The following is a 25,891-nucleotide window of genomic DNA, read 5'->3' on the forward strand; positions in this document are numbered from 1 at the left end:
CTGAAAAAATCATCTCCAATTTTTTATTTTTTTTTTTAATTTTAATTTTAATTTTTTATTAAATTCTATTTTTTTTTTAATTTTTTTTAATAAATTTTAATTTTCTTTTTTATTGATTTTGTGTGGGTTTCACCCACATTTTTAATAAAAATATTTTGAATTGTATTTTTCAAAATCAGGGCCACTGAAAAAATCATTTCCCATTTTTTTATTTTTTTTATTAATTTTTTTTTTTATTGATTTCGTGTGGTTTTCACTGTAATGCACTTTTTTATCCATTGGGGAGTTATAAAAAAATTGCAACAGTAAAACCCACATTTTTTATAAAAATATTTTGAAAAAAAAAATTAATTGTGTTTTTGAAAATCAGGACCACGGAAAAAATCATCATTAAAATTTTTTTTTAAATTTTATTTTTTTTTTTAATTTTTTAATAAATTTTAATTTTTTATTTAATTTTCTTTTTTATTGATTTCGTGTGGGTTTCACCCACATTTTAATAAAAATATTTAAAAAAAAATTAATTGTATTTTTCAAAATCATCTCCATTTTTTTAATTTTTTTTTTAAATTTTAATTTTTTTTTTATTTTTTTTTTATTTAAATATTTTTTTTTTATTTTTTATTTAATTTTTTTTTATTGATTTTGTGTGGGTTTCACTGTAATGTACTTTTTTCCATTGGGGAGTTATGGTTATTACAACAAAACCCCTCTCAGCATGCTCTGCCTCTCACTCCCACTCTCTTTGAGGTTAGCCTATTGTGATCTTTTCGTTCATTTTATTAACGTCATAGCCTATGATCGTCAGTCAGTCAGAAGGCATATGGCCCCCCTCCCCAGATTTGTTGCTCACCTGAGTTGGGGGCTACAAGCAAAGTCATAATTGTTGGGTCACACAGGTCGTCGCTGTAGAATTGAATGAATACCTTTTATTGTTGTTACTGTTCGTGTTACTCCAAACCTATTCTCACCTTGTCAGCCAGCCAACTCTAGACTGCCACAACAATAACAACAACTTTTAAGCCAAGTTCAATTTACGTTTCCATTCAATATAATCTTGGGAGTAGACCATCTACTCGGCCAGTTTCATCTTAACTTTGATACGGAACGCACGTCAACCGTTGTCGTCGTAAGCAACCATCCAACCTATCGTCGCTGTCGTCAAACGTGGTCAAATCTAGTTTTGTTTTTTCGGTCTTCTGTCACTTAGCTACAAACTTTAAACTCGTTTTTCGTCGCATTGTCTTGTCTTGTCTTGTCTTTATTTAGCGGCTTCTTCTTCGTCTTCAACTGTCGGTATTTCCCACGAAATCCAACAACAAAGCAATCCAACCCCCCAACCTACAACTTCCGACGTGTTTTCTTTGTGGTGTGTAAAGTTTGAAAAAAAATTGAAAAAAAAAACGAAAACCTTCACACAAACCAAAAAAAAAAAAAACGAAATTGAATCGAGTGAATCTTTTTTCTTGAACTTCGTGGATACGACTTCATTGTGATTCCGTTACAATCGAAAAGTTTGTAGATACAAAAGTTAAGGGAAACGTGTTCAGAATGCATTTCCATTTAATTGTGGAATTTTTTTCGAGCGATTTTAAAAACCTCAAAATTGTGATTTTTTTATTTCAAAAAAAAAAAAAAAAAGAATGGAAAATTATTTTTGAAAAATAATTAATTTATCATAAAATTGAATATTTTGGAAAACCGCAGTGCAAAAATAACAAAATTGGAACATGAATTAAATTGAAAAGAAATATTATGGATGATTTTCATTGCATAACAAAATCGTAGATAATTTAGGATATTAAAACCCGGATTAAGAATACTCTTAAAAATTCGTTGGATTTTTAAAAATAAAAAAATTAAAAATATTAACGCAGGATATTCAAATAATGCGAAAATAGAATAGATTTTTTTAAATAGAAAACCACAAATTTTAGGATGGATAAAAAAAGGGTTATTTAAAATTGGTTTTTTCTTTTAACCTAGATTTGTTAATAAATATAAAATTGGAGGATTTAAAATAAAGTAATAAAATAAAAATATAGAAAAATAAAAAAAGTATATATATATGGATTTTTTAAATTAAAAAATCGAAAATTGAAGATCGACGATTAAATCAAAAAATTTAATTTTTTCTAAAAAATCGAGGAATTAGTTTAAAATAAAAAAATCGAGGACTCGACATAAAAAAAAACAATATTAAAATCTTGAAGTTTACAAATTAAAAATGGATTTTTTGTGATATATATTTTTTTAATTTCATAGAATTATAAGAAAATAAAATATCATGGATCTACATAATTTTAAAATTGTAGTTTATTTAATCTATTAAAAATTCGTATTTTTTTCAATTATAAAAAATGCGACTTTTTACATTAAAAAATTAAGGATATTTTTAAACTAAAAATCTTTTGTTTTAATTAAAAATCAACGGTTAAAAATTGTTATTTGTTTTTTATTTATTTTTTTTTGTGTCACATAATTTTTTATCGTCGATTTGAAAATGTTGAAAAATTAATAATAATAAATTAAATGAAACTATTTTTTTTTAATTGAAATATTTAAAAAAAAAAATTAAAAAATTGTAGTTCATTTAATAAATTAAAAATTCATAGGTTTTTTACTATTTACAGTTAAACTCAAAAAATTAGGGATTTTTATTTTTAAATTAAAAATCTAGATTTTTAATTTTTTATAGTCGATTTGAAAATTTTGAAAAATTAATAATAATAAATTAAATGAAACGATTTTTTTAAATTGAAATGTTTAAAATAAAATTAAAAAATTGTAGTTTATTTAATAATTTAAAAATTCGTAGGTTTTTTACTATTTACAGTTAAGCACAAAAAATTAGGGATTTTTATTTTTAAATTAAAAATCAAGATTTTTTAAAAGAAAAAATTACTTTAATTTAAATTAAATCACTTTTTTTCAATAAAAAAATCAAAAATTAAAAAAATCGTCTATTAAAAAATAAAAATTTGTATTTTTTTAAATAAAAAAATTGTGAAAGAATTTAAAAAAATAAAAAATCTTAATTTTGTTTTTAAATTTAGAAATTGTGGATTTCCCAGAAACGTTATATCCAAAAATAATGAAATATTTTTTTTTTAATTAAGATTTAAAATTCATAGGTTAAACTATAAATAATACTTTTTATAGTTGAAAACCAAAAATTTTTTTTATTTTAAAAATATAAATTAAAATTAATTTAAAAAAAATTAAAGTTTAAAATCTTGTTTCGCTATAATTTTGTTTTTTAACTAAAAAATTGTGGATTTCCCAGGAAATTAAGAAAAAAATTAAATTTTTTTTAAAAATTAAGATTTAAAATTCGTAGGTTTAAATATAAAAAATACGATATTTTATAGTTGAAAACCAAAAAATTATTTTTTTTTTATTTTAAAAATCTAAATTTAAATTTAACTAAAAAATTAAAAAACAAATAAAGTTTAAAATCTTGTTTCGCTATATTTTTGTTTTTTTTTTTTTTAATTAATAAATTGTGGATTTTCCAGAAAATTAAATTAAAAATTGTAGTTAATTTAATATCTTAAAAATTCGTAGGTTTTTATATACAAAAAATACGACTTTTTACAATTAAAAACAAAAAATTAAGGATTTTTTAAATTTAAAAATTTTAAATGTTTAAAAATAAAAATCGATATTTTTAAATTACATCAATGGTTTTTAAATTAAAAATCAAAATTGTCTATTCAAAAATGTCAATTTTTTGGTCGTGGATTTTTTTTAATTTAAAAAATCCGTTGAATTAATTAAAAAAAATATATTTTTTTTTATTTTAAAAAATTTAGATTTTTGAATTAAAAAAAATCTTAATTTTTTGTTTTTAAGTATTAAAAGTCGTATTTTTATATATTTAAAAAAAACATAAGAAAACTTTATATATTAATTTTTTAAATATCTCAATTTTTAAAGAATTCTTTTCATTTGTTTTTTTCGTAATTTTCTTTAAAAATTTATAAATACATGGATTTCTCAGAAATATAAATTACGTGAGGCTCCAAAAATTAAATGAAATATATTTTTAATTTTTTTTTTTAATTCAATAGTTTTTTTCATTTAAAATAATATACTTTTAAGAAAATGGAAATCGTTAATTTTTTATTAAAAAATTCGTGGAACAATTTAGAAAACCTACGATTATTTAATAAATTAAATGAACTACAATTTTGAAATTTTTTAAAAATCTTCATTTATTTAAATCTCAATTTTTAAAGAAATCGTTTCATTGTTTTTTTTTTTGGATTTTAAATATCGTGGATCTAAAAAAATTAAACTAAAAGAATTAAATCTTTTTAAAAATATAAATATTGTAGTTCTTTTAATATTTAGAAAAAAATCTTACTTTTTTAATATAAACTTTTTTAATTTAAAAAATTGGGGATTTTTTAACTAAAAATATTTTTTTTTTATTAAAAAACCGTTTTTTTAATTAAAAGCTATGTACTTTTTATTCAAATTTTTTTATTCAAATTATTCAATATATTTAAAAATCGATGGTTAAAAATTCTTATATGTTTTTTTAATCATGATTTTTTTTATTGTCGATTCTGAAAGTTTTAATTTTAAAAAATTCTTTTATGTTTCAAAAAAAAATTTACTTTTTATGTTTCACGATTTTTGATTTATTTGACAGTTTTTTTTTAATTATTTTAAAATCCACAATTTTTTATTTGATTTAAAAAATCCATTTTTAATTCCTAAACCAGTAATATTATATATATTTTTAAATTTTTAACGTTTTTTTTTTTCATTTATTTTTAAAATTAAATTTTTGGGTTTAAAGAAATCGACAGAGTTCTTTTTTTTTTGAATACAATTTTTTCAAAATCAACCATTTTCCACAGCCTTTTTCAATTAAAAATTTTCGTCTTTTCTATATTTTTTTATAATATGTATTGTAAGGTGATTTTTTTTCAAATCACACAATTTTTTATTTTTTTTTTTAATATTTGAAATATTAAATGAAAAAAATCCAACATTTGAAGTTTTTTAAGTAATACATATGTTGGATTATTTTTCAAATATTTTTATTTTTAAAAAATAAAATTTTTTTACGTATTCCCAATTTTTATTTTTTTATAACGATTTTTTAGTCCTATAGTTTTGTGCAAAAATTTATCTTTACAAAAAATTTTTAATTATTTTTAATTTAAAATAATAAATAATTTAAAACAATAACAAATAATAACAAAAACACCACACAGAACAAAAAAAATTAACGACAATTGATATCAAACATCTTACAAAAATATACAACTAATTTAGAAATTATAAAAAAAAAACAACAATATCATCACACACAGACACAAAACAACAGCCACATCCACAACATCAAAATCTACAAGAACAACAACTAATAACTGCATCACCATGAGTAAGTAAAAAAAAATAAAACCAAGATTCTGAATGTCATCCAACGATTTGCAAAAACCGGCTAAAATCTCGATATGCGTCAATTTGCATTAAACCTGTTCGAAACGATTAAAGGTTTATGAGATTTTGAATTTCAATGTTTTATTTTTTTTCCTAATTAATATCAAATTGATGGCGAATGAAAAATTGTTGTTTCCTTGAAGTGCAAGGTAATTTGGTGCGTTTTTGAAAGATTGCATTTGCATTTTGGGTAGCGGAATGTTTTTTTCAAGGACTAGTCTGCTCAGCTTTAATTATGGATTTTTCAAAGTTGCAAGCGTATATCTTTCGAAAAATTAGTTAAATTAATTGATTTCTTCCGCTATTTGAATATAATCCAGGTCTGCTATAGGCCCTCAAAAATAATTTTTCAAAAGTCCAGGTCTGCTATAGTCCCTCCAAAAACTTGTTTTTAAAACATCCAGGTCTGCTATAGGCCATCAAAAATAATTTTTAAAAAATCCATGTTTGCTACATTCCCTCAAAAAATTATTTTAAAAAATCCTCGTTTGCCATTGGCCCTGAAAAATAATTTTTAAAAAATCCACGTTTGCTATAGGCCCTGAAAAATAATTTTTAAAAAATCCTCGTTTGCCACTGACCCTCCAAAAATTATTTTAAAAAATCCTCGTTTGCCATTGGCCCTCCAAAAATTATTTTTAAAAAATCCACGTTTGTTGTAGGTCCTCAAAAATAATTTTTAAAAAATCCACGTTTGTTGTAGGTCCTCAAAAATAATTTTTAAAAAATCCACGTTTGTTGTAGGTCCTCAAAAATAATTTTTAAAAAATCCACGTTTGTTGTAGGTCCTCAAAAATAATTTTTAAAAAATCCACGTTTGCTTTAGGACCTGAAAAATAATTTTTAAAAAATCCACGTTTGCTATAGGACCTGAAAAAAATTTTTTTAAAAATCCACGTTTGCTATAGGACCTGAAAAATAATTTTTAAAAAATCCACGTTTGTTGTAGGTCCTCAAAAATAATTTTTAAAAAATCCACGTTTGTTGTAGGTCCTCAAAAATAATTTTTCAAAAATCCATGTCTGCTATAGGCCCTCAAAAATAATTTTTAAAAAATCCACGTTTGCTTTAGGACCTGAAAAATAATTTTTAAAAAATCCACGTTTGCTATAGGACCTGAAAAATAATTTTTAAAAAATCCACGTTTGCTATAGGACCTGAAAAATAATTTTTAAAAAATCCACGTTTGTTGTAGGTCCTCAAAATTAATTTTTAAAAAATCCACGTTTGTTGTAGGTCATCAAAAATTATTTTTAAAAACTCCACGTTTGTTGTAGGTCCTCAAAAATAACTTTTAAAAAATCCATTTTTGAATCGTTGATAGAGCTTCAATTTTCTTCTGAAGAGCTTCAATTTTCTTCTGAAGTAAGAATTGTTCTTAATTTCTTTTAATAACTTTAAATGCAAATATGTTAAACTTTTCCATCTTTCATTGACAGCTGACACCTTATTTGATATCTGAAAATAAAATAAATATTATTTTAATATATTCTTTTATTATTGCAATCTTTTGTAATTTCTTGAAAAGATTTTAATATTCAACGATCTTTTTCACCCTAAAACTGAACTTTAAACCATAACCAATTAGCCTTAGAATAGATCCGAGTCATATGCTCCCCATTAAGTGAAGTCATTTGGCTCAATTGAACTTTGAACAGCTATTTCGATTTCAAAATAATCATCATCTCATACTTACTTAGCAACAAAATTCCAATAACACATTCACACAAAACAGAAACGGATTAGAAACCAAAAATAAAACCTGTTATAATGACATTCGTAAATAGATAATTTAGACAGTTTTTATTAAATGCAACTGTCTATGACTTTTTTATTAGGATATTAATTATTATTATTTATTTATTTATTTATTTTTTTTTTTTTTTTTTTGAAATAAAATCGAAAAAGGATTTATGTTTGAAACGAGTAGATTTTATTTCACATTTTTGGCAGTCTTGCTTAGCAGGTTGTTTATATAAAGTAAAGATACGAGCGATTTTAGAATAAACATTTTATTATTGCTTCGTGCGAACTTGGCTTAATAAATGTGTACTCCATCTTTTTTATTGAGTTTTTCGCATTTTTAGGGTATTTTAAATCTTCGTGTTTTAATAATGAAAATTAAATTTTCGTATTTTGACTATAACTTCTTTATTATTGTGTTTTTTTGTAATCACGCTAGAGTCAAAACAAATAAAGATGGGAAGTTACAATTTGGCACAGATCAGTCAATTTAGAATTAGCCATAGACCGTTCAATTTTTTTAAGTCCACATTTCCAATACGCCAAAAAATGCTATAGACCCTGAAAAATATTTTTGAAGAAGTCTATATTTGCTATATAAGCGCTCAAAAACAATTTTTAGAAATTCCATGTTTGCTATAGACCGGCAAAAATTATTTTTAAAAAACCCTCTTTTGCTATGGGTCCTCAAAAAAATTTTTAAAAAATCCACGTTTGCTATAGACCCACAAAAATTATTTTTAAAAAATACTATTTTGGTATGGGTTCGCAAAAATAATTTTTAAAAAATACTCTATTGCTATGTGTCCTCAAAAATAATTTTTAAAAAATCCACCTTGCTGTAGACCCGCAAAAATAATTTTTTAAACATCCCTTTTTGGCTATGAAAAATAGTTTGTAAAATATTCTCATTTGCTATGGGTCCTAAAAAATAATTTTCTAAAAATCCTCTTTTGCTATGGGTCCTCAAAAATAGTTTTTAAAAATTCGACGATTGCCATTTGGGCACTCAAAAATAATTTTTAAAAAATTCACGTTTGCTATAGACCCGCAAGAATTATTTTTAAAAAATTCTCTTTTGCTATGGGTTCACAAAAATAATTTTTAAAAATTCGACGTTTGCCATTTGGGCACTCAAAAATAATTTTTAAAAAATCATTTGCTATGGGTCGTCGAAAATAATTTTTAAAAATTCGACGATTGCCATTTGGTCACTCAAAAATAATTTAAAAAAATCCTCTTCTGCTATGGGTCCTCAAAAATTATTTTATAAAAAATACTCTTTTGCTATGAGTCCTCTAAAATAATTTAAAAAAAGCCTGCTATAGACTCGAAAAAATTATTTTTAAAAATTCCTCTTTTGCTTTGGGCCTTAAACAGTATTTTTAAAAAATCTTCTTTTGCTATGGGTCATCAAAAATAATTTTTAAAAAATCCACGTTTGCTATAGGCCCTCAGAAATAATTTACTCTTTTGATACAGGCCCAAAAATAATTTTTAAAAAACACTCTTTTGCTATGGGTCCTCAATAATAATTTTTAAACAATACTCTTTTGCTACGGGTCCTCAAAAATAATTTTTAAAAAATCCACGGTAGCTATAAGCCCTAAAAATAAATTTTTAAAAAATTCTCGTTTGCTATAGACCTTCAAAAATTATTTTTATAAAATCCACGTTTCGAATAGGGCCTCGAAAATAACTTTTAAAAAATCCATTTTTGAAACTTTGATAGAGCCTCAATTTGCTTTTGAAGTAAAAATTGTTCTAGATTACTTTTAATAACTTTAAATGCAAATATGTTAAACTTTTTTCCAATTGATAACTGTTGATTGCCAAGGATTCAATCTTTCATGGACAGCTGACACCTTAGTTGACATCTGAAAAAATAAGAAAAAACAATATCAAATATTACTTTAATATATTTTTTCATTATTACAAACTTTTTAATATCTGAAGGGCCCCACTTGATCGCCTGCATCATTTTAATATAATTTTTTTCATTTCTCACTACAATTTTTTTTTTCCATATCATTGTTGCTAATGATAATTTCTATGAATTTCATTTTATTCTAATTAAAAAATAATTACTAAAGCAAATCGGCAAAATCAACTACAGCTAACTGTCTTAACGTCAAAGCTATCAACATTCGCTTTATTGTTGTTGTTTATCTTTAAATCACAACCCTTCAATCCAAAGGTCGTTTTCTATTTAGAAAAACAAATTGTAAGTGGAAAGATTCCCTCTAATTCATTTCGTATGCGTTTAGAATGTTTTGAAAAGAATTATTTAAATTTCGAAAAACAATGTTAAACCCCCGAGTTCATGACTTCTCAGAAATGTATACTTAAATAGTGATTCATTAACATTCGAGATGCCATTGAAATAAGGGCTTTATTGAGCAATTACAACAAAACAGAATACAAAACTAGCTATTTTTTGAAGAGAAGAAAAAAATTTCATTTTTAGACCCTTTGTTGGTTTGTGTACTTTCAGCCTTATGGCTACAGAGGGTATATATCATTTGATACGGCCAAAACGTGCCACATTGCAATAACGGTCTTAGACCCTAGTTCTCTTTGGACCAAATCCGTTTCAGGATATTTTGAGTCGATCTAGCGATGTCCGTCCGTCTGTCTGTCTATCTGGCTGGTGCGCACGATAACTCTCGAATGTAGTATCCGATTTGGTTCAAACTTGTTACATCGTAATATTACTATCAAACATGCATCGAGTTCAGAGATGGGCAACATCAGTCCACTTGTTCTTGTACCAAAACCACAAAAGGTCAAAATTCTCAAAAAAACATATTTTACTTCCAAGAAAGAGAAAGGATAATCCGATTTGACTCCAATTATGCAAATTCTAATATTTGCATCAGTTCTAGGTCAAGTGAGAAAATTTACAATATCGGTCCACTCTATCAAGTACCTTCCCTCATCACAATATTTTTATACCCTCCACCATACTATGGAGGGTATATTAATTTTGTCATTCCGTTTGTAACTCCTCGAAATACTCATGTCAGACCCAACAAAGTATATATAATCTTGATCAGCGTAAAATTCTAAGACGATTTAGCCATGTCCGTCTGTGTGTCCGTCTGTCTGTTGTAATCACGCTATCTTTCGAACAAATTGAGATAGAAGGCTAAAATTTTGCACACATGTATATTTTTCCAGTAGGCAGGTTAAGTTCGTAAATGGGCCATGTAGGTCCATGTTATCATATAGCCCCCATATAACGGTACCTCCCGATATTCGGTATTTTGATGATTTTAGCGACATTATTCACCGGAATTGTTTAAAATTTGGCATTTGAAGTTCGTAATGGATACTGCAGCATAAAACAGAAAATGGGCCATGTAGGTCCACGTCTTCGTATAGCCCCCATATACCGTACCAAATGGTGGAGGGTATTAAAAGTTCGGCCTGGCCGAACTTACAGCTTTATTACTTGTTTATCATCCCAAGGTTTTGTGTGAAGATGGAATATATCGGTCCACTCCTTCTGGAATCTCCCCGACAAAGGGTAAAAATTTTGAATAACCGTCAAGCTCATAAAACGCGAAATTAACATCCGATTCCATTCAGACTTGGTACATCTCAATATTTCCATCAACACAATATCTGTTATGAAGATGGTAGAGCTCGGACCACTCCTTCTGGGACCTACCCCACAAAGGGTCAAAGTGTTGAATAACCAATTCAATTATAAAATTCGAAATAAGCATCAGATTCTCTTCATATTTCGCAAAAACCCCTCATTTCTGCTAATACAAGATCTGCTGTGAAGATGGGACACATCGGTCCACTTTTTCTGGCACCTCCCCCACAAAGGGTCAAGATTTTGAATTACCATGAAGGTGAGAATACATAAAGCGCTTATTTGGCTGGCTTCTTCGGAAATCAACCTAGGAAAAGAGCCTTGGGAGAAAATCGAACTAAGTCTACCTTAAATTCCTTTGTTCCTCTATGAAGAAGCATCATCTGGCTTCTTCGTAGAGGAACAAAGGAGTTTTAGGTAGACTTAGTTAGATTTTCTCCCTAGGCTCATTTCCTAGGTTGATTTCCGAAGTCAGAAAAGCTTTTTATGTATTTTCACCCTGAGGCTAATAATATGCGAAAATAACACCCGATTCCATTCAGACTTGGTACCTCCCAATATTTCCATCATCACAACATCTGTTGCAAAGATGGTAGAAAATGGATAATTTCTTCTGGTATCTCCGCCGCGGTTTTGAAAAACAAAACGATCGAAGAAAACGAAATAAGCATCCAACTCTCTTCCAATGGATGTGTGAACATCCAAATATTTTTTCTAACGCCTTCTGGTACCTAACCAACAAAGGATCACAATTTCAAAACTTTTATCTGCCATAACTTGCGAAACAATCGGAGATTCTTTACGACTTGCTATATCAAAATATTTCTCTTAGCCTTCAGAGCCTTGAAAATTTAAGACTATCCGACGATATATATGCAGACTGGGTATTCCTTTGCAATCTGCTTTAAATAAATACCTCCTTCAAATATATTGTGGGGAAAAGCAGTACGCACATCTCCAATTCAATACCATATCAGGATCAAATCGAATTTGTAGTGTATAGTATTTGTAATGTGTAAAGTTCCAATTTCGTGTTCGTCCAGAGGTGTTACAAAGTTGAGAACCAGGCCCCGAGACCGGATGGCCACTTTTAACGCCGCCAATCAGGATTCCGTAACAAATTGTTAAATAACTTTAAATGCAAATATGTTAAATGAGTGCAAATAACTCCTTTGAACTCTCATCGATTAGGGATACCTAAGTCGACTATCGACCAATCGATTTGTTATATTAAAAGGGTTAAGAAAGTCGATTTTCCATGCGATTAATTCACAATTACAAAAGCGAAGAGGAGAGGATCAACTGATATTGCAAAGAATATTTGATCCGATCTCTAAAAAGGAATATTATTCCAGAAATTCTCTCCATTTTCGCTAATAATTTTATAACATATATTATTTATATTCTTAATTTTATATATATTTTTTAATAATAATTTAATTTCTCCCTTCCAGAAATCCCAACAATGTTGACCGATGTCGGAGAATGGAGCGGTGTTACCGTTGATAATTACACCTTGGAATTTGAATTGGGCGAACCCACGGAAAAGACCAAAGAAGTTGCCCTCCGAGAACTGAGAGAAACACCAGAGAATCGTCAAAAGGGTTTGGAGGAGCTGAATAAATTGCTGGATGGTAAGAAAACATAAAATTTTGTGGTGTTGCAAACACCGATTAAAATGCACAGAAAATTCTCTCCCAGCTTCGTAAGACACGAAATATTGACATTACCAAACGATTAATTCCGTTGATAGAATTTGCATGTTTACTTTTTTTTTTTTTGTAAATGGCATGCTAGCGACTTTTGAACGCTCCCATTTTGGAATGGAAAATATTTCTGTGTCTCTACGAACACGTGACGTATAGATATTACTTTCAAATAGTCTGCGACTCAAGGGGGAAATGACTAATTATTGTAATATTCAAGTAGACCCCCCATCCCCTTTTGTTGGTATAAATATGTAGTTTTTTTTTCAAAAGGGTTATTGAAAGGTTAGTAATTGTAGAATATTAGAATTTTAATAACAAGTTGGAGTAATTGAAAGTTAAAGGGGAAATTGTTGTATTGTATTGAAATCAGGAATTGAATTAGAAGCCACATTAAAAGGTGTCTTTAGATGGGATAGAAAAAAATATTTTTTTAATCCACGTTGATAGATGTGGTAAAAAAAATAGAAAAATTATTTTTTGTAAAAATCCACGTTGGTAGATGTAGTAGAATTTTTTTTGGAAAATACCACTTTGATGTATTGGAAAAAAAATATTTTTTTTAAAAATCCACGTTGAAGATGTAGTAGAAAAAATATATTTTTTTAAAAATCCACCTTCATAAATGCAGTAGAAAAAATATTTTTTTTAAATTCCACGTTGATAGTTTTTGTAGAAAAAATATTTTTTTAATGCACGTTTACAGATGTAGTAGAAAAAAAATATATATTTTTTAAAAGTCCACGTTCATAAATACAGTAGAAAAAATATTTTTTTAAAAAATACACGTTGATAGATGTAGTAGAAAAAATATTTTTTTTAAACTCCACGTTGATAATTGTTGTAGAAAAAATATTTTTAAAAAATTCCCGTTGATAGTTGTAGTGGAAAAAAAATATATATTTTTTAAATCCACGTTGATGGATGTGGTAGTAATTGTTTTTTTAATCCACGTTGATGGATGTGGTAGAAAAAATATTTTTTTTAAAAATCCACGTTGATGGATGTAGTAGATTTTTTTTTTTTTTAAATCCATGTTGATAGATGTGGTAGAATTTTTTTTAAATCCACGTTTACAGATGTTGTAGAAACAAATATTTTTTTTAAAAATCCACGTTTATAGATGCATTAGAAAAAATATTTTTTTAAATCCACGTTGATGGATTGGTAGAAAAAAATATTTTTTTTGAGAAATCCACGTTGATAGAAGCAGTAGAAAAATTATTTTTTTAAAATTCACGTTTATAGATGCAGTATAATTTTTTTTTTTATACAAAATCCACGTTGAAATATGTAGCAGAAAAAAAATATATTTTTTTTTTTGTAAAAATCCTCGTTGATAGTTGCAGATTTTTTTTAATTCTCCTTGATCGATATAGTAGAAAAAATATTTTTTTTAGTCCACGTTGATAGATGTAGTACAAAAAATATTTTTTTTAAAAATTCACTTTTATAGATGCAGTAGAAATTTTTTTTTTTTTTTAATCCACGTTGACAGATGTAGTAGAAAAAATATTTTTTTACAAATCCAGGTAAAAAATACATTTTTTTTAAACCCACGTTGATGCATCTAGTAGAAAAAATTTCTTTTTTAAAATTCCACGTTTATAGATGCAGTAAAAATATATATATTTTTTTTAAACCAACGTTTATAGATGTAGTAAAAAAATATTTTTTTTTAAATCCACTTTGATAGATGTAGTAGAAGTAGATGTAGTAGAAAAATATTTTTTTTTTTAAATTCCCGATGATAGATGTAGTAGAAAATATATATTTTTTTAAATCCACGTTGCTAGATGTAGTAGAAAAATATTTTTTTTTAAAATCCGCGTTGAAAGATGTAGTAGAATTTTTTTTTTAAATCCACGTTTATAGATGAAGTAGAAAAAATATTTTTTTTTTATAAAATCCACGTTGAAAGATGTAGTAGAAAAATATTTTTTTGAAAATCCACATTGATAGATGTAGTAGAAGAATAAATATATTTTTTAAATCCACGTTGTTAGATGTAGTAGAAAAATTATTTTTTTAAGATCCACGATGATGGATGTAGTAGAAAAAATATTTTTTTTAAATCCAAGTTGCCAGATGTATTAGGTAAATTATTTTTTTTTAAATTCCACGTTGATGGTTGTTGTAGAAAAATATTTTTAAAAAATTCACGTTGATAGATGTATTAGGTAAATTATTTTTTTTAAAATTCCACGTTGATGGTTGTTGTACAAAAATATTTTTAAAAAATTCACGTTGATAGATGTAGTAGAAAAAAATATTTTTTTAAAATTCCACGTTTATAGCTGCAGTAGAAATTTTTTTTTTAAATCCACGTTGATGGATGTTATAGAAAAAATATATTTTTTAAAATACACGTTGATAGATGCAGTAGAAAAAATATTTTTTTAAAGATCCCCGCTGATAATTTTTTTTTAAAAAATCCACGTTGATAGATGTTCTAGAAAAATATTTTTCACAAAATCCACGTTGATAGATGCAGTAGAAAAAATATTTTTTTTTAAATCCACGTTGAAAGATGTAGTGGAAAAATATTTTTTTTTAAATCCAAAAAAAAAGAATTATTTTTTTAAAAATCCACGTTGATAGATGTAGTAGAAAAAATATTTTTTTATATAAAATCCGCGTTTATAAATGCAGTAGAAAAATATTTTTTTATAAAATCCCCGTTGAAAGATGTAGTAGAAAAATATATTTTTTTATTTTTTAAAGTCAGGTTGATAGATGTAGCAGAAAATATATTTTTTAAAAAAATCCACGTTGCCTAGATATTGTACAAAAAATATTTTTTATAAAAATCCAGGTTGATAGATATAGTAGAGAAAATTCATATATTTTTTTAAAATTCACGTTGAGAGTTGTAGTAGAAAAAATAGTTTTTTGAAATCAACGTTGTAGTTGAAAATATATTTTTTTTTAAAAAATCCACGTTGCCTAGATATTGTACAAAAAATATTTTTTATAAAAATCCAGGTTGATAGATATAGTAGAGAAAATTCATATATTTTTTAAAATTCACGTTGATAGTTGTAGTAGAAAAAATAGTTTTTTTGAAATCAACGTTGTAGTTGAAAATATATATATTTTTTAAAAAAATCCACGTTGCTATATATATTAGAAAAAATATGTATATAAAATCCATACACTTAGGCGCTCTTTGAAAAAATATTTTTAAAAATTTCCCTTTGTTGGATGGCCCTTGAAAACTATTTTTACAAATCTGTAGAGAACACGAGGAGGCTGAATAAAAAATTTTAAAACTTAACTTTGTTGGGATGATACTCCCCGTGATTGGGGATTAATTTGAGATGTGTCAAACTATAACTAATCGATCTACAACTTCAATTAATCGATCCACACATCACTGCCGCTTAAACGCTTTTTTGAAACGCTTGTCATCGGCTGGCTTCTTCGAAAAAGAACAAAGGAGCATAGGGCCAAAATCGAACTAAGTCAACCCAAAACTCCTTTGTTACACTACCAAGAATTAAGCCAGTCCAAAAAGCGTTTTATGTATTCTAACCTAAGAACGCTTTCTTGGCTGACTTCTTCGGAAAAGAACAAAGAAGCCTAGGGCCAAAATAAAACTATGTCAACCTCCCTTGTTTCGCTACGAAACGGCCAGCCACAGAAGATTTGTATGTTTTCTCACCTTAGTAATTTATGCTGAGATTCTCCTCTCAGACTGCCCGTCAAACTCTCCAACGCGTCTGTATTCAGTGGCAATGAACTTAGATATCTTGATGCATACTTCGAAAATATGATGATGAAATAGAGAACACCAACTCCTGATTCAAGGAAATTTCAGGATTAGATCAGAATAATAAATAACTTTAAATGCAAATATGTTAAAAACAAATGTAAAAACAAGGCCGGGTGCCATTTCTATTTATCTTCAATTAGGGATATCCAAGCCGACTATCGATCAATCAAAGCCAAGCTTTCAATTTAATTCACAGTTACAAGACATTATTTTAAAATACACTTTAAAAGATTGTGCAAATAGGTGGTGATTGAACAAATATTTTCAAAAAATCCGTAGGTGGTAGGTGAGCTTAGAAACAATTTTTTTTTTATCTGTAGATGGTAAAGGTTCCTTGATTTTTTCTGGGTTTTCAGTGGCAGTATTCTATTTGTTTTCATTTAGGGATATTTAGGTCGACTATCGACCAATCGAATTAAAATATTTAATGGGATAAGAAAGTCGAAGCCAAGTTTTCATAATCAATTTATTCACAGTTCAAAGCCATTATTTTAAAAACCTTTAACAACTGACGTTGGTTCTTCAAAAAATAATATCAAAAGTACTGAAGATATAACACGTCATCTTGAAAGTATTTTAAACCAATCATAGATGATAGGTGGCCCTTAAAAAATGTCAAAAAAAAATACATTTTGATAGTTTGGGCGGATAGGTGGTGATTGAGAAAATATTTTCAAAAGTCCGTAGGTGGTAGGTGAGCCTAGAAACCCAATTTTTCAAATCTGTAGATGATAGGGTTCTTGAAGTGTTGTCTGGTTATTCAGTGGCCATCCGCTTTCATATGTTGATGTAAGCTTTACTAATAAGGTGGGGAAATGGAGTACACCAACTGATTCAATGTAATATCAGTATCAAATGAAAATAATAAATAACTTTAAATGCAAATATGTTAAATAAATGTAAAACCAAGTCTCATGGGTTGGGGATATCTAGATCGAATATCGATCACTCGAATTATAATATTAAATGGGGTAAGAAAGTCGAAGCCAAGCTTTCTTAATCAATTTAATTCACAGCTACAAGGCATTATTTTAAAACCGTTTATCTAATGGTGTTGGTTTTTCAAAAAACAAATTGAAAAGATCTGTAGATCTAACGTGATTCTTGAAAGTATTTTAACAAAATCGTAGATGATAGGTAGCCCTTATTAAAGTAATATTTTCAAAAAATCCGTGGTCGATAGGTGAACCTGAAAATCTATTTTTTAAATCTGTAGATGGCAGGGGTCCTTAATTTTTTTTTTTTTTGGATATTTAGTGACTGCAATATCAGTATCAAATCAGAATTACTAATAACTTTAAATGCAAATATGTTAAATAAATGTAAAGATTTATACCCTTAGCCATTGTTCGGTTATTTTAATATATGTTGACTTCTATTATGATTATTCAAATTGTTGACCCTCTATTGGTATATGCAAAATTACAAGAAAATCGAACATTTATATCCAATATTATGCGAAATCATAAATTCTACATTCATCTCAGGTTTCTGGTTAAGAAATATTTTTTTTTGTAAAGATTCGCTGACTTGTCTCGCAAGTTATGACAGAAAAAGTATTGAAAATTGGTACCAGAAGGAGTTCGCAGATATTTATAATCCGATGCTTATTTCGCTTTCTTTGAGCGTTTTGTTTTTTAAAACGTTGACCCTTTGTGGGGAGGTACCAGAAGGAATGGTCGAATTTCTACCATCTTTATAACAGATCTTATGTTGATGGAAATACTGATAGGTACCAAGTCTGAATTGAATGGGATGTTAATTTCGCGTTCCATGAGCTTCATGAGAATTCAAAATTTTGACCCTTTGTGGGGGAGGTACCAGAAGGACTGGACCGGTATATTCCATCTTCACAGCAGACCTTGGGTTAATAAAAATATCTTACATCACATTTTATATGAGTTATGGTTATTCAAAATATCGACCCTTTGTGGGGAAGCTACTTGATGTAGTGGGCCGATATTGTCCATTTTCCCACCTGACCTAGCACTAATGCAAATATTAGAATTTGCAAAGTTCAAGCAAATTTTGATTATTCTTTCTGTGCAGTAAAAAGTGTTCTGAAAATTTTGATATTTTTTAGGGGAGGAACCAGAAGAAGTGGGCCGATATTGCCCATCTGCGAAGTCGATTTAAGTTTGATAATATTATTACGATGTACCAAGTTTGGATCAAATCGGATACTGCCTTCTAGAGTTATCGTACCTGCACCTGCCAGCCAGACAGACATACCGTTATTAAAAGAAATCCACATTAATTCTCTCTCACTCTCTCTCCCTCCCTGAGTAATATTCTTAAAATGATTTCTCCCGCCATATAAAGCTCTTCATAACCGGTTTCCTAAACATCTAAATTATATTAGGTCAGTATAACCACCCAATATGGCACACATTTTATGCAAATTAGACAAAAAATCAAAAAAAAAATTGTTTGCTTATTAAAATTAGTCCAAAGTCCATGTTCGGAGGTATGGTGGTGGTGGTGTTGAACCGAATAAGGGAACAACATTAATTTCTCTAAGCTGGAATTTTTTTTTGTTGTTTAATTTTTTTTGTGGATTTGAAAAATAACCTTGAACTTAACTTGAAGAACAACCGCCTGTTTGGACATGGACAAAATCACCAGCATTAATTACAAAAGTAAACAACAACAACAATGTGATGAGTAAGAAACAAGTTAAAAAGCAGTAAGTTCGGCCGGGTCGAACTTTGAATACCCTCCACCATTTGGAACGAATTTGGAAATTTAAAAAAAATAAAATCCTTAAAAAATTCTGTTAAATTTTAAAAATACCGAATATTGCTGTTATATTGGGGTGTATACGACGTGGACCTGCGTAGGCATTGTTTGCCATTAGCCATTACCATATTCAAATTCGAAACTTGAAATAAACGGTGAATAATGTAGCTAAAATCATCAAAATATCTTATATAGTGAAGTACCATTATACCGGAGCTATGAGAAGACCTGGACCAGCATAGACAATTTTCTGTCACAGGCTGTAGCTTAAATTACGAACTCTAAATACGAAATTTGAAACAATTCGGGTGAATAATGGCGCTAAAATCATCAAAATACCGAATTTTGGGAGGTACCGTTATATGGGGGCTATACGAAGACGTGGACCTGCACAAACAATTTTCTGTCGTAGGCTGTAGTATTCATTGCGAACTTCAAATACCAAATTTGACACAGTTCCGGTGAATAATGTCGCTAAAATCTTCAAAATACCGAATTTTGGGAGGTACCGTTATATGGGGGCTATACGAAGGCGTGGACCTACATGGCCTATTTTCTGCCTTAGGTTGCAGTATCCATTACGAACTTCAAATACCAATTCTGGTGAAAAAATGTTCATGAAATCATCAAAATACCGAATATCGGGAGGTAGCCTTATATGGGGGCTATACGAAGACGTGGACCTGCACAGACAATTTTCTGTCTTAGGCTGTAGTATCCATTGCGAACTTCAAATATAAAATTTGAGACAATTCTAGTGAAAAATGTCCCTAAAATCATCAAAATACCGAATATCGGGAGGTACCGTTATATGGGGGCTATACCAAAGTGTGGACCTACATGGCCCGTTTTCAATACCAAAAGTCCTGCAGACATAACATATATTTGAGCAAAATTTTATCAATCTACTTTAATTCGTTCGGAAGTTAGAGTGATTTCCACAGACGGTCCGACGGGCGGACATCGCTAAATCGACATAGAATTTTATGCTGATCAAGAACATATATACTTTGTGGGGTCTAAAATGTGTATTTCGAGATGTTACAAACGGAATGCCGAACTTAATATACCCTCCATACTATGTATGGTGGAGGGTATAAAAAAAACAAACGGGTTGAGACAAAGACAAAAAAATAATAAAATAAAAATTTATAAATTTTTTTGGGGATCTAATAAAAATATCTATTTTTAAGAACATCTTTTTAAAAATCACGTAATTTTTAAAAATAATCCATTGCGATTTTGGGGTACATTTTTTGGCACATCACATTAAGATGCTACGTTTTGGATAAGATTTTATTTTTGTCAGCCTCTATTTCTAACCCTCATTTTTTTTTTTTTTTTTTTTTTGTTAGAAAAAAAAACCTTGTAAAAATAATTAAAATTTTTTGAGGCAAAAATCGTTAACCCCAAATATACGACTTATTGACATACATAGAGACAGCTGACTAGCCTAACATTTGTTTTTTGTTTCTTTGTTTACTTATCTGTCAGTCTTAACGGCAATCTGTACACACAGCCCAGTTTACACCCCCCACCCCTCCCCCTCATTTGAAATTAACCCAAACTTACATCATGACACAAGTGAGACAGCAAAACCAAAAAAAAAAAAAAAAATACTGTAACCGATTCATCTCACCTCTCAATGTCCACAATTAGTGGTAAGATTTCACAAGTGCCAAAGGTTTCGGAATTATTATTTTACATCTGATGATTATTTTCAATTTTATTTTTGTTCAACACAAACTATTATTTTTTTTTTTAATTTTAATTGACCTTTTTTTGTAGGATTTTTTGTTGTTGTTGTCAGTGGTATTTAGAAATAAAAACAGTTAATTACAATTAATTGTTGTAATGGCCTGAGGTGGCTACAGAGAGAGAGAGAGAGAGAGAGAGAGAGGTTAGGTTTTACACAAGTTATTGATTTGTTATGGATAATTAATTAACGATTAAATCTGCACAGTGTTTCAAAGCGGATAATACAAAATATTGCTCATACAGTACATGTACTGTACAAAGAATATTAATTTCTTAAGACATCAAGTTAAAAAACTGATACTAGAATTTATGAAAGAATAAATCTACACAGTGTTTCAAAGCGGATAATACAAAATATTGTTCATACAGTATATGTACTGTACAAAGAATTTTAATTTCTTAAGACATAAAAAATATAATCTAAACCGGCTTTAGTTACCGTGGAGTTAAAAAAAATTAAGACTGGAATTAATTAATGATTAAATCTGCACAGTGTTTCAAAATACATAATAAAAATATTTTTCATACAGTACATGTACTGTACAAAGAATATTAATTTCCTAAGTGATCAAAAGTTTTATCCAAACAGGCTTAAGTTACTGAGGACCTCAAAGAAACTGAGACTGTGACTGGAATTAATTAAATATTAAATCTGCACAGTGTTTCAAAACAGATAATAAAAAATATTATCCATACAGTAGATGTACTGTATTAAGAAAAGTAGTGATTATATAAACTAGAACATTTGTCCCAAAAATATAAATAAAAAATAATACCCAAACAAGCATTATTTACTGAGGAGCTCAAAGAATATAAGACTGAAAAGATTTTTATACCAGATTTTCGGCGATATCTCAGGTATTTCTTAAGTAACATTAGCAAAATTCAACATTATTTGAAAGGTCAAACGATCTTCTATCAGTATCAACTAGTTTTAATAAGATCAAATGATTATTTCAAGAGTTATGGCCCTTTGGATACAAGATTGAAAAAATTCTAGAAATTGAAAGAATTAGAGTACATGTGTATTTTGTGCGATATCTCTGGTACTTACATAGCTACACCTTTATATTTCATATCCTTATTAAGGACCAAATAATCCACTTTCCAAATCAAGTTGTTTCATGGAGATCCGTTCATTATTTCCCAAGTTATGAGCTTTTTGTTATGAGTGCAGAACAATTACAGAAATTTTAAATATTACGCTGCTCGTATATTTTGGGCAATATCTTAGGTGTTTGTTCAGTTATATCGGAATTTTTTCCAGTGATTTTAAAAATCCAATTTTCTTCTTTTTAAATCCGTTTGTTTCATGGAGATCAGTTCAATATTTCCGAAGTTATGAGCTCTTTGCTACGATTGCGGAAAAACGGCTAAAAATTAAAATATTAGGGCACTCGTTTATTTTGCGCGGTAACTCTTGTATTTCTTCGGCTACATCAATATATTTTGTAGTCATTATAACAACCAGACATTCTTCTTTCCAAATCAATTTGTTTCATTCAGATCCGTTCATTATTTCCCAAGTTATTAGCTCCTTGATTTGAGTGCAGAGAAATCACTGAAATTTGAAATTTTAAGGTTCTCGTATATTTTGGACAATATCTCAGGTGTTTGTTCATCTATAACGGTATATTTTGTTGTCATTATAAAAATCGGATTTTCTTCTTTCCAAATCAGTTTGTTTCATGGAGATCAGTTCAATATTTTCGAAGTTATGAACTCTTTGTTATGACTGCGGAAAAATCGAATAAATTTGTATTATTTTGGTGCTTGTACATTTTGGGCGATAACTCTTGTATTTGGTCAGCTATGTCAATATATTTTGTAGGCAATTAAAAAAAACAGATATTCTTCTTTCCAAATAAGTTTGTTTCATTGAAATCCATTCACTATTTCGGAAGTTATGCGCCCTTTGTCATAAGTGCAGAAAACCCACACAATATTTAATTATTAAGGTGCTCATATATTTTGAGCGATATCTCAGGTCTTTGGTCAGTTATATCAATATATTTTGTAGTCATAATAACAACCAGACATTCTTCTTTCCAAATTAAGTTATTTCACTGAGATCTGCTTATTTTTTCCGAGGTTATGAGCTCTATGTTATGACTGCGGAAAAATCACTCAAATTTGAAATATTACGAGGCTCGTATATTTTGGGTAATATCTCAGATATTTGGTCATCTAAATCGGAATATTTTGCAGTTATGTTAAAAACCAGACATTCTTCTTTCCAAATCAGTTTGTTTCATGGAGATCAGTTCAATATTTCCGAAGTTATGAGCTCTTTGTTATACCTGCAGAAAAATCACTCAAAATTGAAATATTAGGTTGCTCGTATATTGTGGGCAATATATCAGGTGTTTGGTCAGTTATATCGCTATATTTTGTAGTCATTGTAAAAATCAGATTTTCTTCTTTCCAAATCAAGTTGTTTCACTGAGATCCGTTCATTCTTTCCAAAGTTATGACCCCTTTGCAGTTATTGCGGAAAAACGGCTCAAAATGAAAATATTAGGGTAATCGTCTATTTTGGGCGATAGCACTTGTATTTGGTAAGTTACATCAATATATTTTGTAGTCATTATAAAGACCAGATATCCTTCTTTCCAAATCAGTTTGTTTCATTAAGATCGCTTAATTATTTCCGAAGTTATGACCTCTTTGTTATGAACGCCGAAAAACCTTTCAAAGTTTAAATATTAGAGCTCGTTTATTTTTGGCCATATCTCAGGTGTTTGGTCAGTTATATCGGAATTTTTTGCAGTGATTTTAAAAACCAGATTTTCTTCTTTCCAAATCAGTTTGTTTCATGGAGATCAGTTCAATATTTCCGAAGTTATGAGTTCTTTGTTACGAGTGAAGAAAAATCACTTAAAATTGAAATATTAGGGTGCTCGTATATTTTGAGTAATATCCCAGGTGTTTGGTCAGCTATATAAACAAATTTTGCAGTAATTATAAAGACCAGATATTCTTCTTTCCAAATTAAGTTACTTCATTGAGATCCGTTCATTATTTTCGAAGTTATGAGCTCTTTGTTATGAACGCCGAAAAACCTTTCAAAGTTTAAATATTAGAGAGCTCGTATATTTTTGGCAATATCTCAGGTGTTTAGTCAGCTATATGAACATATTTTGTAACCATTACAAAGACTAGATAGTCTTCCTTACAAATTAAGTTATTTCGTTAAGATCCTTTCATTCTTTCTAAAGTTATGAGCTCTTTGTCATTAGTGCAAGAAAAACACTCAAATTTAAAATATTACGGTGCTCGTGTGTTTTGGGCAATATCTCAGGTGTTTGGTCAACTATATCGGTATATTTTGCATTATTTTTTTAAAGAACTTAATATTCTTTCAAGAAATATTTATTTCATGCAGATACACCAATTATTATAAAAGTTATGACCCCTTAAACATAGTTACGGAGAAAATTTTCAAAATTGGCATATTTCAGTGCTTGTCTATTTTGTGCTATATCTCGAGTATTCGTTCGGTTACATGAACATATTTTGTGAGCATTTCAAAGATAGCATTATAGTCTTTCCAAATCAAGTTACTTCATGGAAATCGACTGAGAATTTTAAAAGTTACGGCTTCTTGAACCTGTTTGCTCAAAAAAAGTATAAAAGTTGTAAATTGTAATGTCTTCATATTTTGGGCAATATCTCTGTTATTTCGCCAGCTGTATCTGCATAACTATAGCTATTTAAAGCTCACATATTATTCTTTCAAAATCAATTTATTTTATCCAAATCCACCAATTATTTCAAAACTTATGGCTTCTGAAAAAGAAAAACTCAATGTGAAAAATTGGGCAATTGGTTTTTTCGTTGCCGCAGTCATTGGCTCATTTACGCCCCCATAACTTCTTCTCCTTCTTTATAATCTAAATACACACCTGCCTCACGTTCAAGTTCATGGTTTTCAATGCATTAACGTCGTCTTGGCTTCAAAGCTTTCAAAAATAGAGTTTCGCATAAAATATTAAACGTTTATCTTTTAACATTGAATAGAGCCGCAAAACCCTAAAATAAACCTCTCATAAATCACATCCAAAGAAACTGAAAAAAATATAATAATTGTAAAAAAACTATTCGCTCGAATGTAGTTCATGTTAAAACACGTTCAGATGATGATTTTTTATGAGTTGGATGACCTTTACGCTAGAGATTCAAAATCAAGCTGTGACTGAACTGAAACTGCATTCGATGTCTAATTAAAAACAAAAACTAGTTTGACACGTGATGATGATTTCCATCAAGGTAGTTGAGATGGTAGTTAACGTTGGTGTTGATTATTTTTCTGAGAGGAAATTTTGAATTTTTTGCTCCACTTCACGAATTTTAAAAATTTCTACCAGAGAACGAACTCCTGAAAATAATTAAAAAAAATCAAAAATCAATCTCCAGAAAAATATTAAAAAAAAATCTATCTCCAGAAAAATATTTTTTAATAAAATCCAACAATTCATCTACAGAAAAAATTTAGAAAAAAAAACCAGAAATCCTTTTCTAGAAAAATATGTTTTTAAAAAATCCAAAAATTAATCTCCAGAAAAATATTAAAAAAAAAATCCAAAAATTCATTTCCAGAAAAATATTTTTTTTTTAAATCCAAAAATCCATCTTCAGAAAAATATTTTTAAAAAAATCCATCTCAAGAAAAATATTTTTTAAAGAAATCAAAAATTACATCTCCAGAAAAATATGTTTTAAATTCTCCGTTGCCTAAAAAATATTTTTAAAAAATCTACGTTGTCTGAAAAATATTTTTAAAAAATCCACGTTGTCTGAAAATATTTTTTTTTTAATCCACTTTGGTGGAGGACCTCCAGAAAAATATTTATAAAAAAATCCATCTCTAGAAAAATATTTTAAAAAAATCCCAAAATCAATCTCCAGAAAAAATATTAAAAAAAAATCCACGTTGCTGTTGGGTCTCCTGAAAAATATTTCAAAAATCCACCTCTGACCTCCAGAAAAAATATTTAAAAAAATCCACCTCTGACCTCCAGAAAAAATATTAAAAAAAATCCAAAAATCCATCTCCAGAAAAATATTGTTAAAAAAATCATCTCCAGAAAAATATTTATAAAAATT

At 28.2% G+C, this 25,891-nt stretch overlaps 1 protein-coding gene across 2 annotated transcripts in view; it reads left to right on the forward strand.

Annotated features, from left to right (window-relative positions):
• The first annotated feature begins 1,081 nt into the window (after positions 1 to 1,081).
• LOC101893494 (alpha-tocopherol transfer protein-like) overlaps positions 1,082 to 25,891 on the forward strand; it is a 30,486-nt gene continuing 5,676 nt past the window's right edge. The window contains exons 1-2 of one of the 2 annotated variants that reach the window (XM_059132147.1): positions 1,082 to 1,369; positions 12,262 to 12,441. In XM_059132147.1, the coding sequence (XP_058988130.1) occupies positions 12,273 to 12,441 (169 nt within the window). In that variant the 5' untranslated portion in view covers positions 1,082 to 1,369; positions 12,262 to 12,272. Of the gene's footprint in view, positions 1,370 to 5,241; positions 5,402 to 12,261; positions 12,442 to 25,891 lie in introns of those variants that run through there. The other variant, XM_059132146.1, reaches the window with a different exon arrangement.

The sequence above is a fragment of the Musca domestica genome, unplaced genomic scaffold (genome assembly GCF_030504385.1).
Source record: "Musca domestica strain aabys unplaced genomic scaffold, Musca_domestica.polishedcontigs.V.1.1 110, whole genome shotgun sequence".
Classification (NCBI taxonomy): Eukaryota; Metazoa; Arthropoda; class Insecta; order Diptera; family Muscidae; genus Musca; species Musca domestica.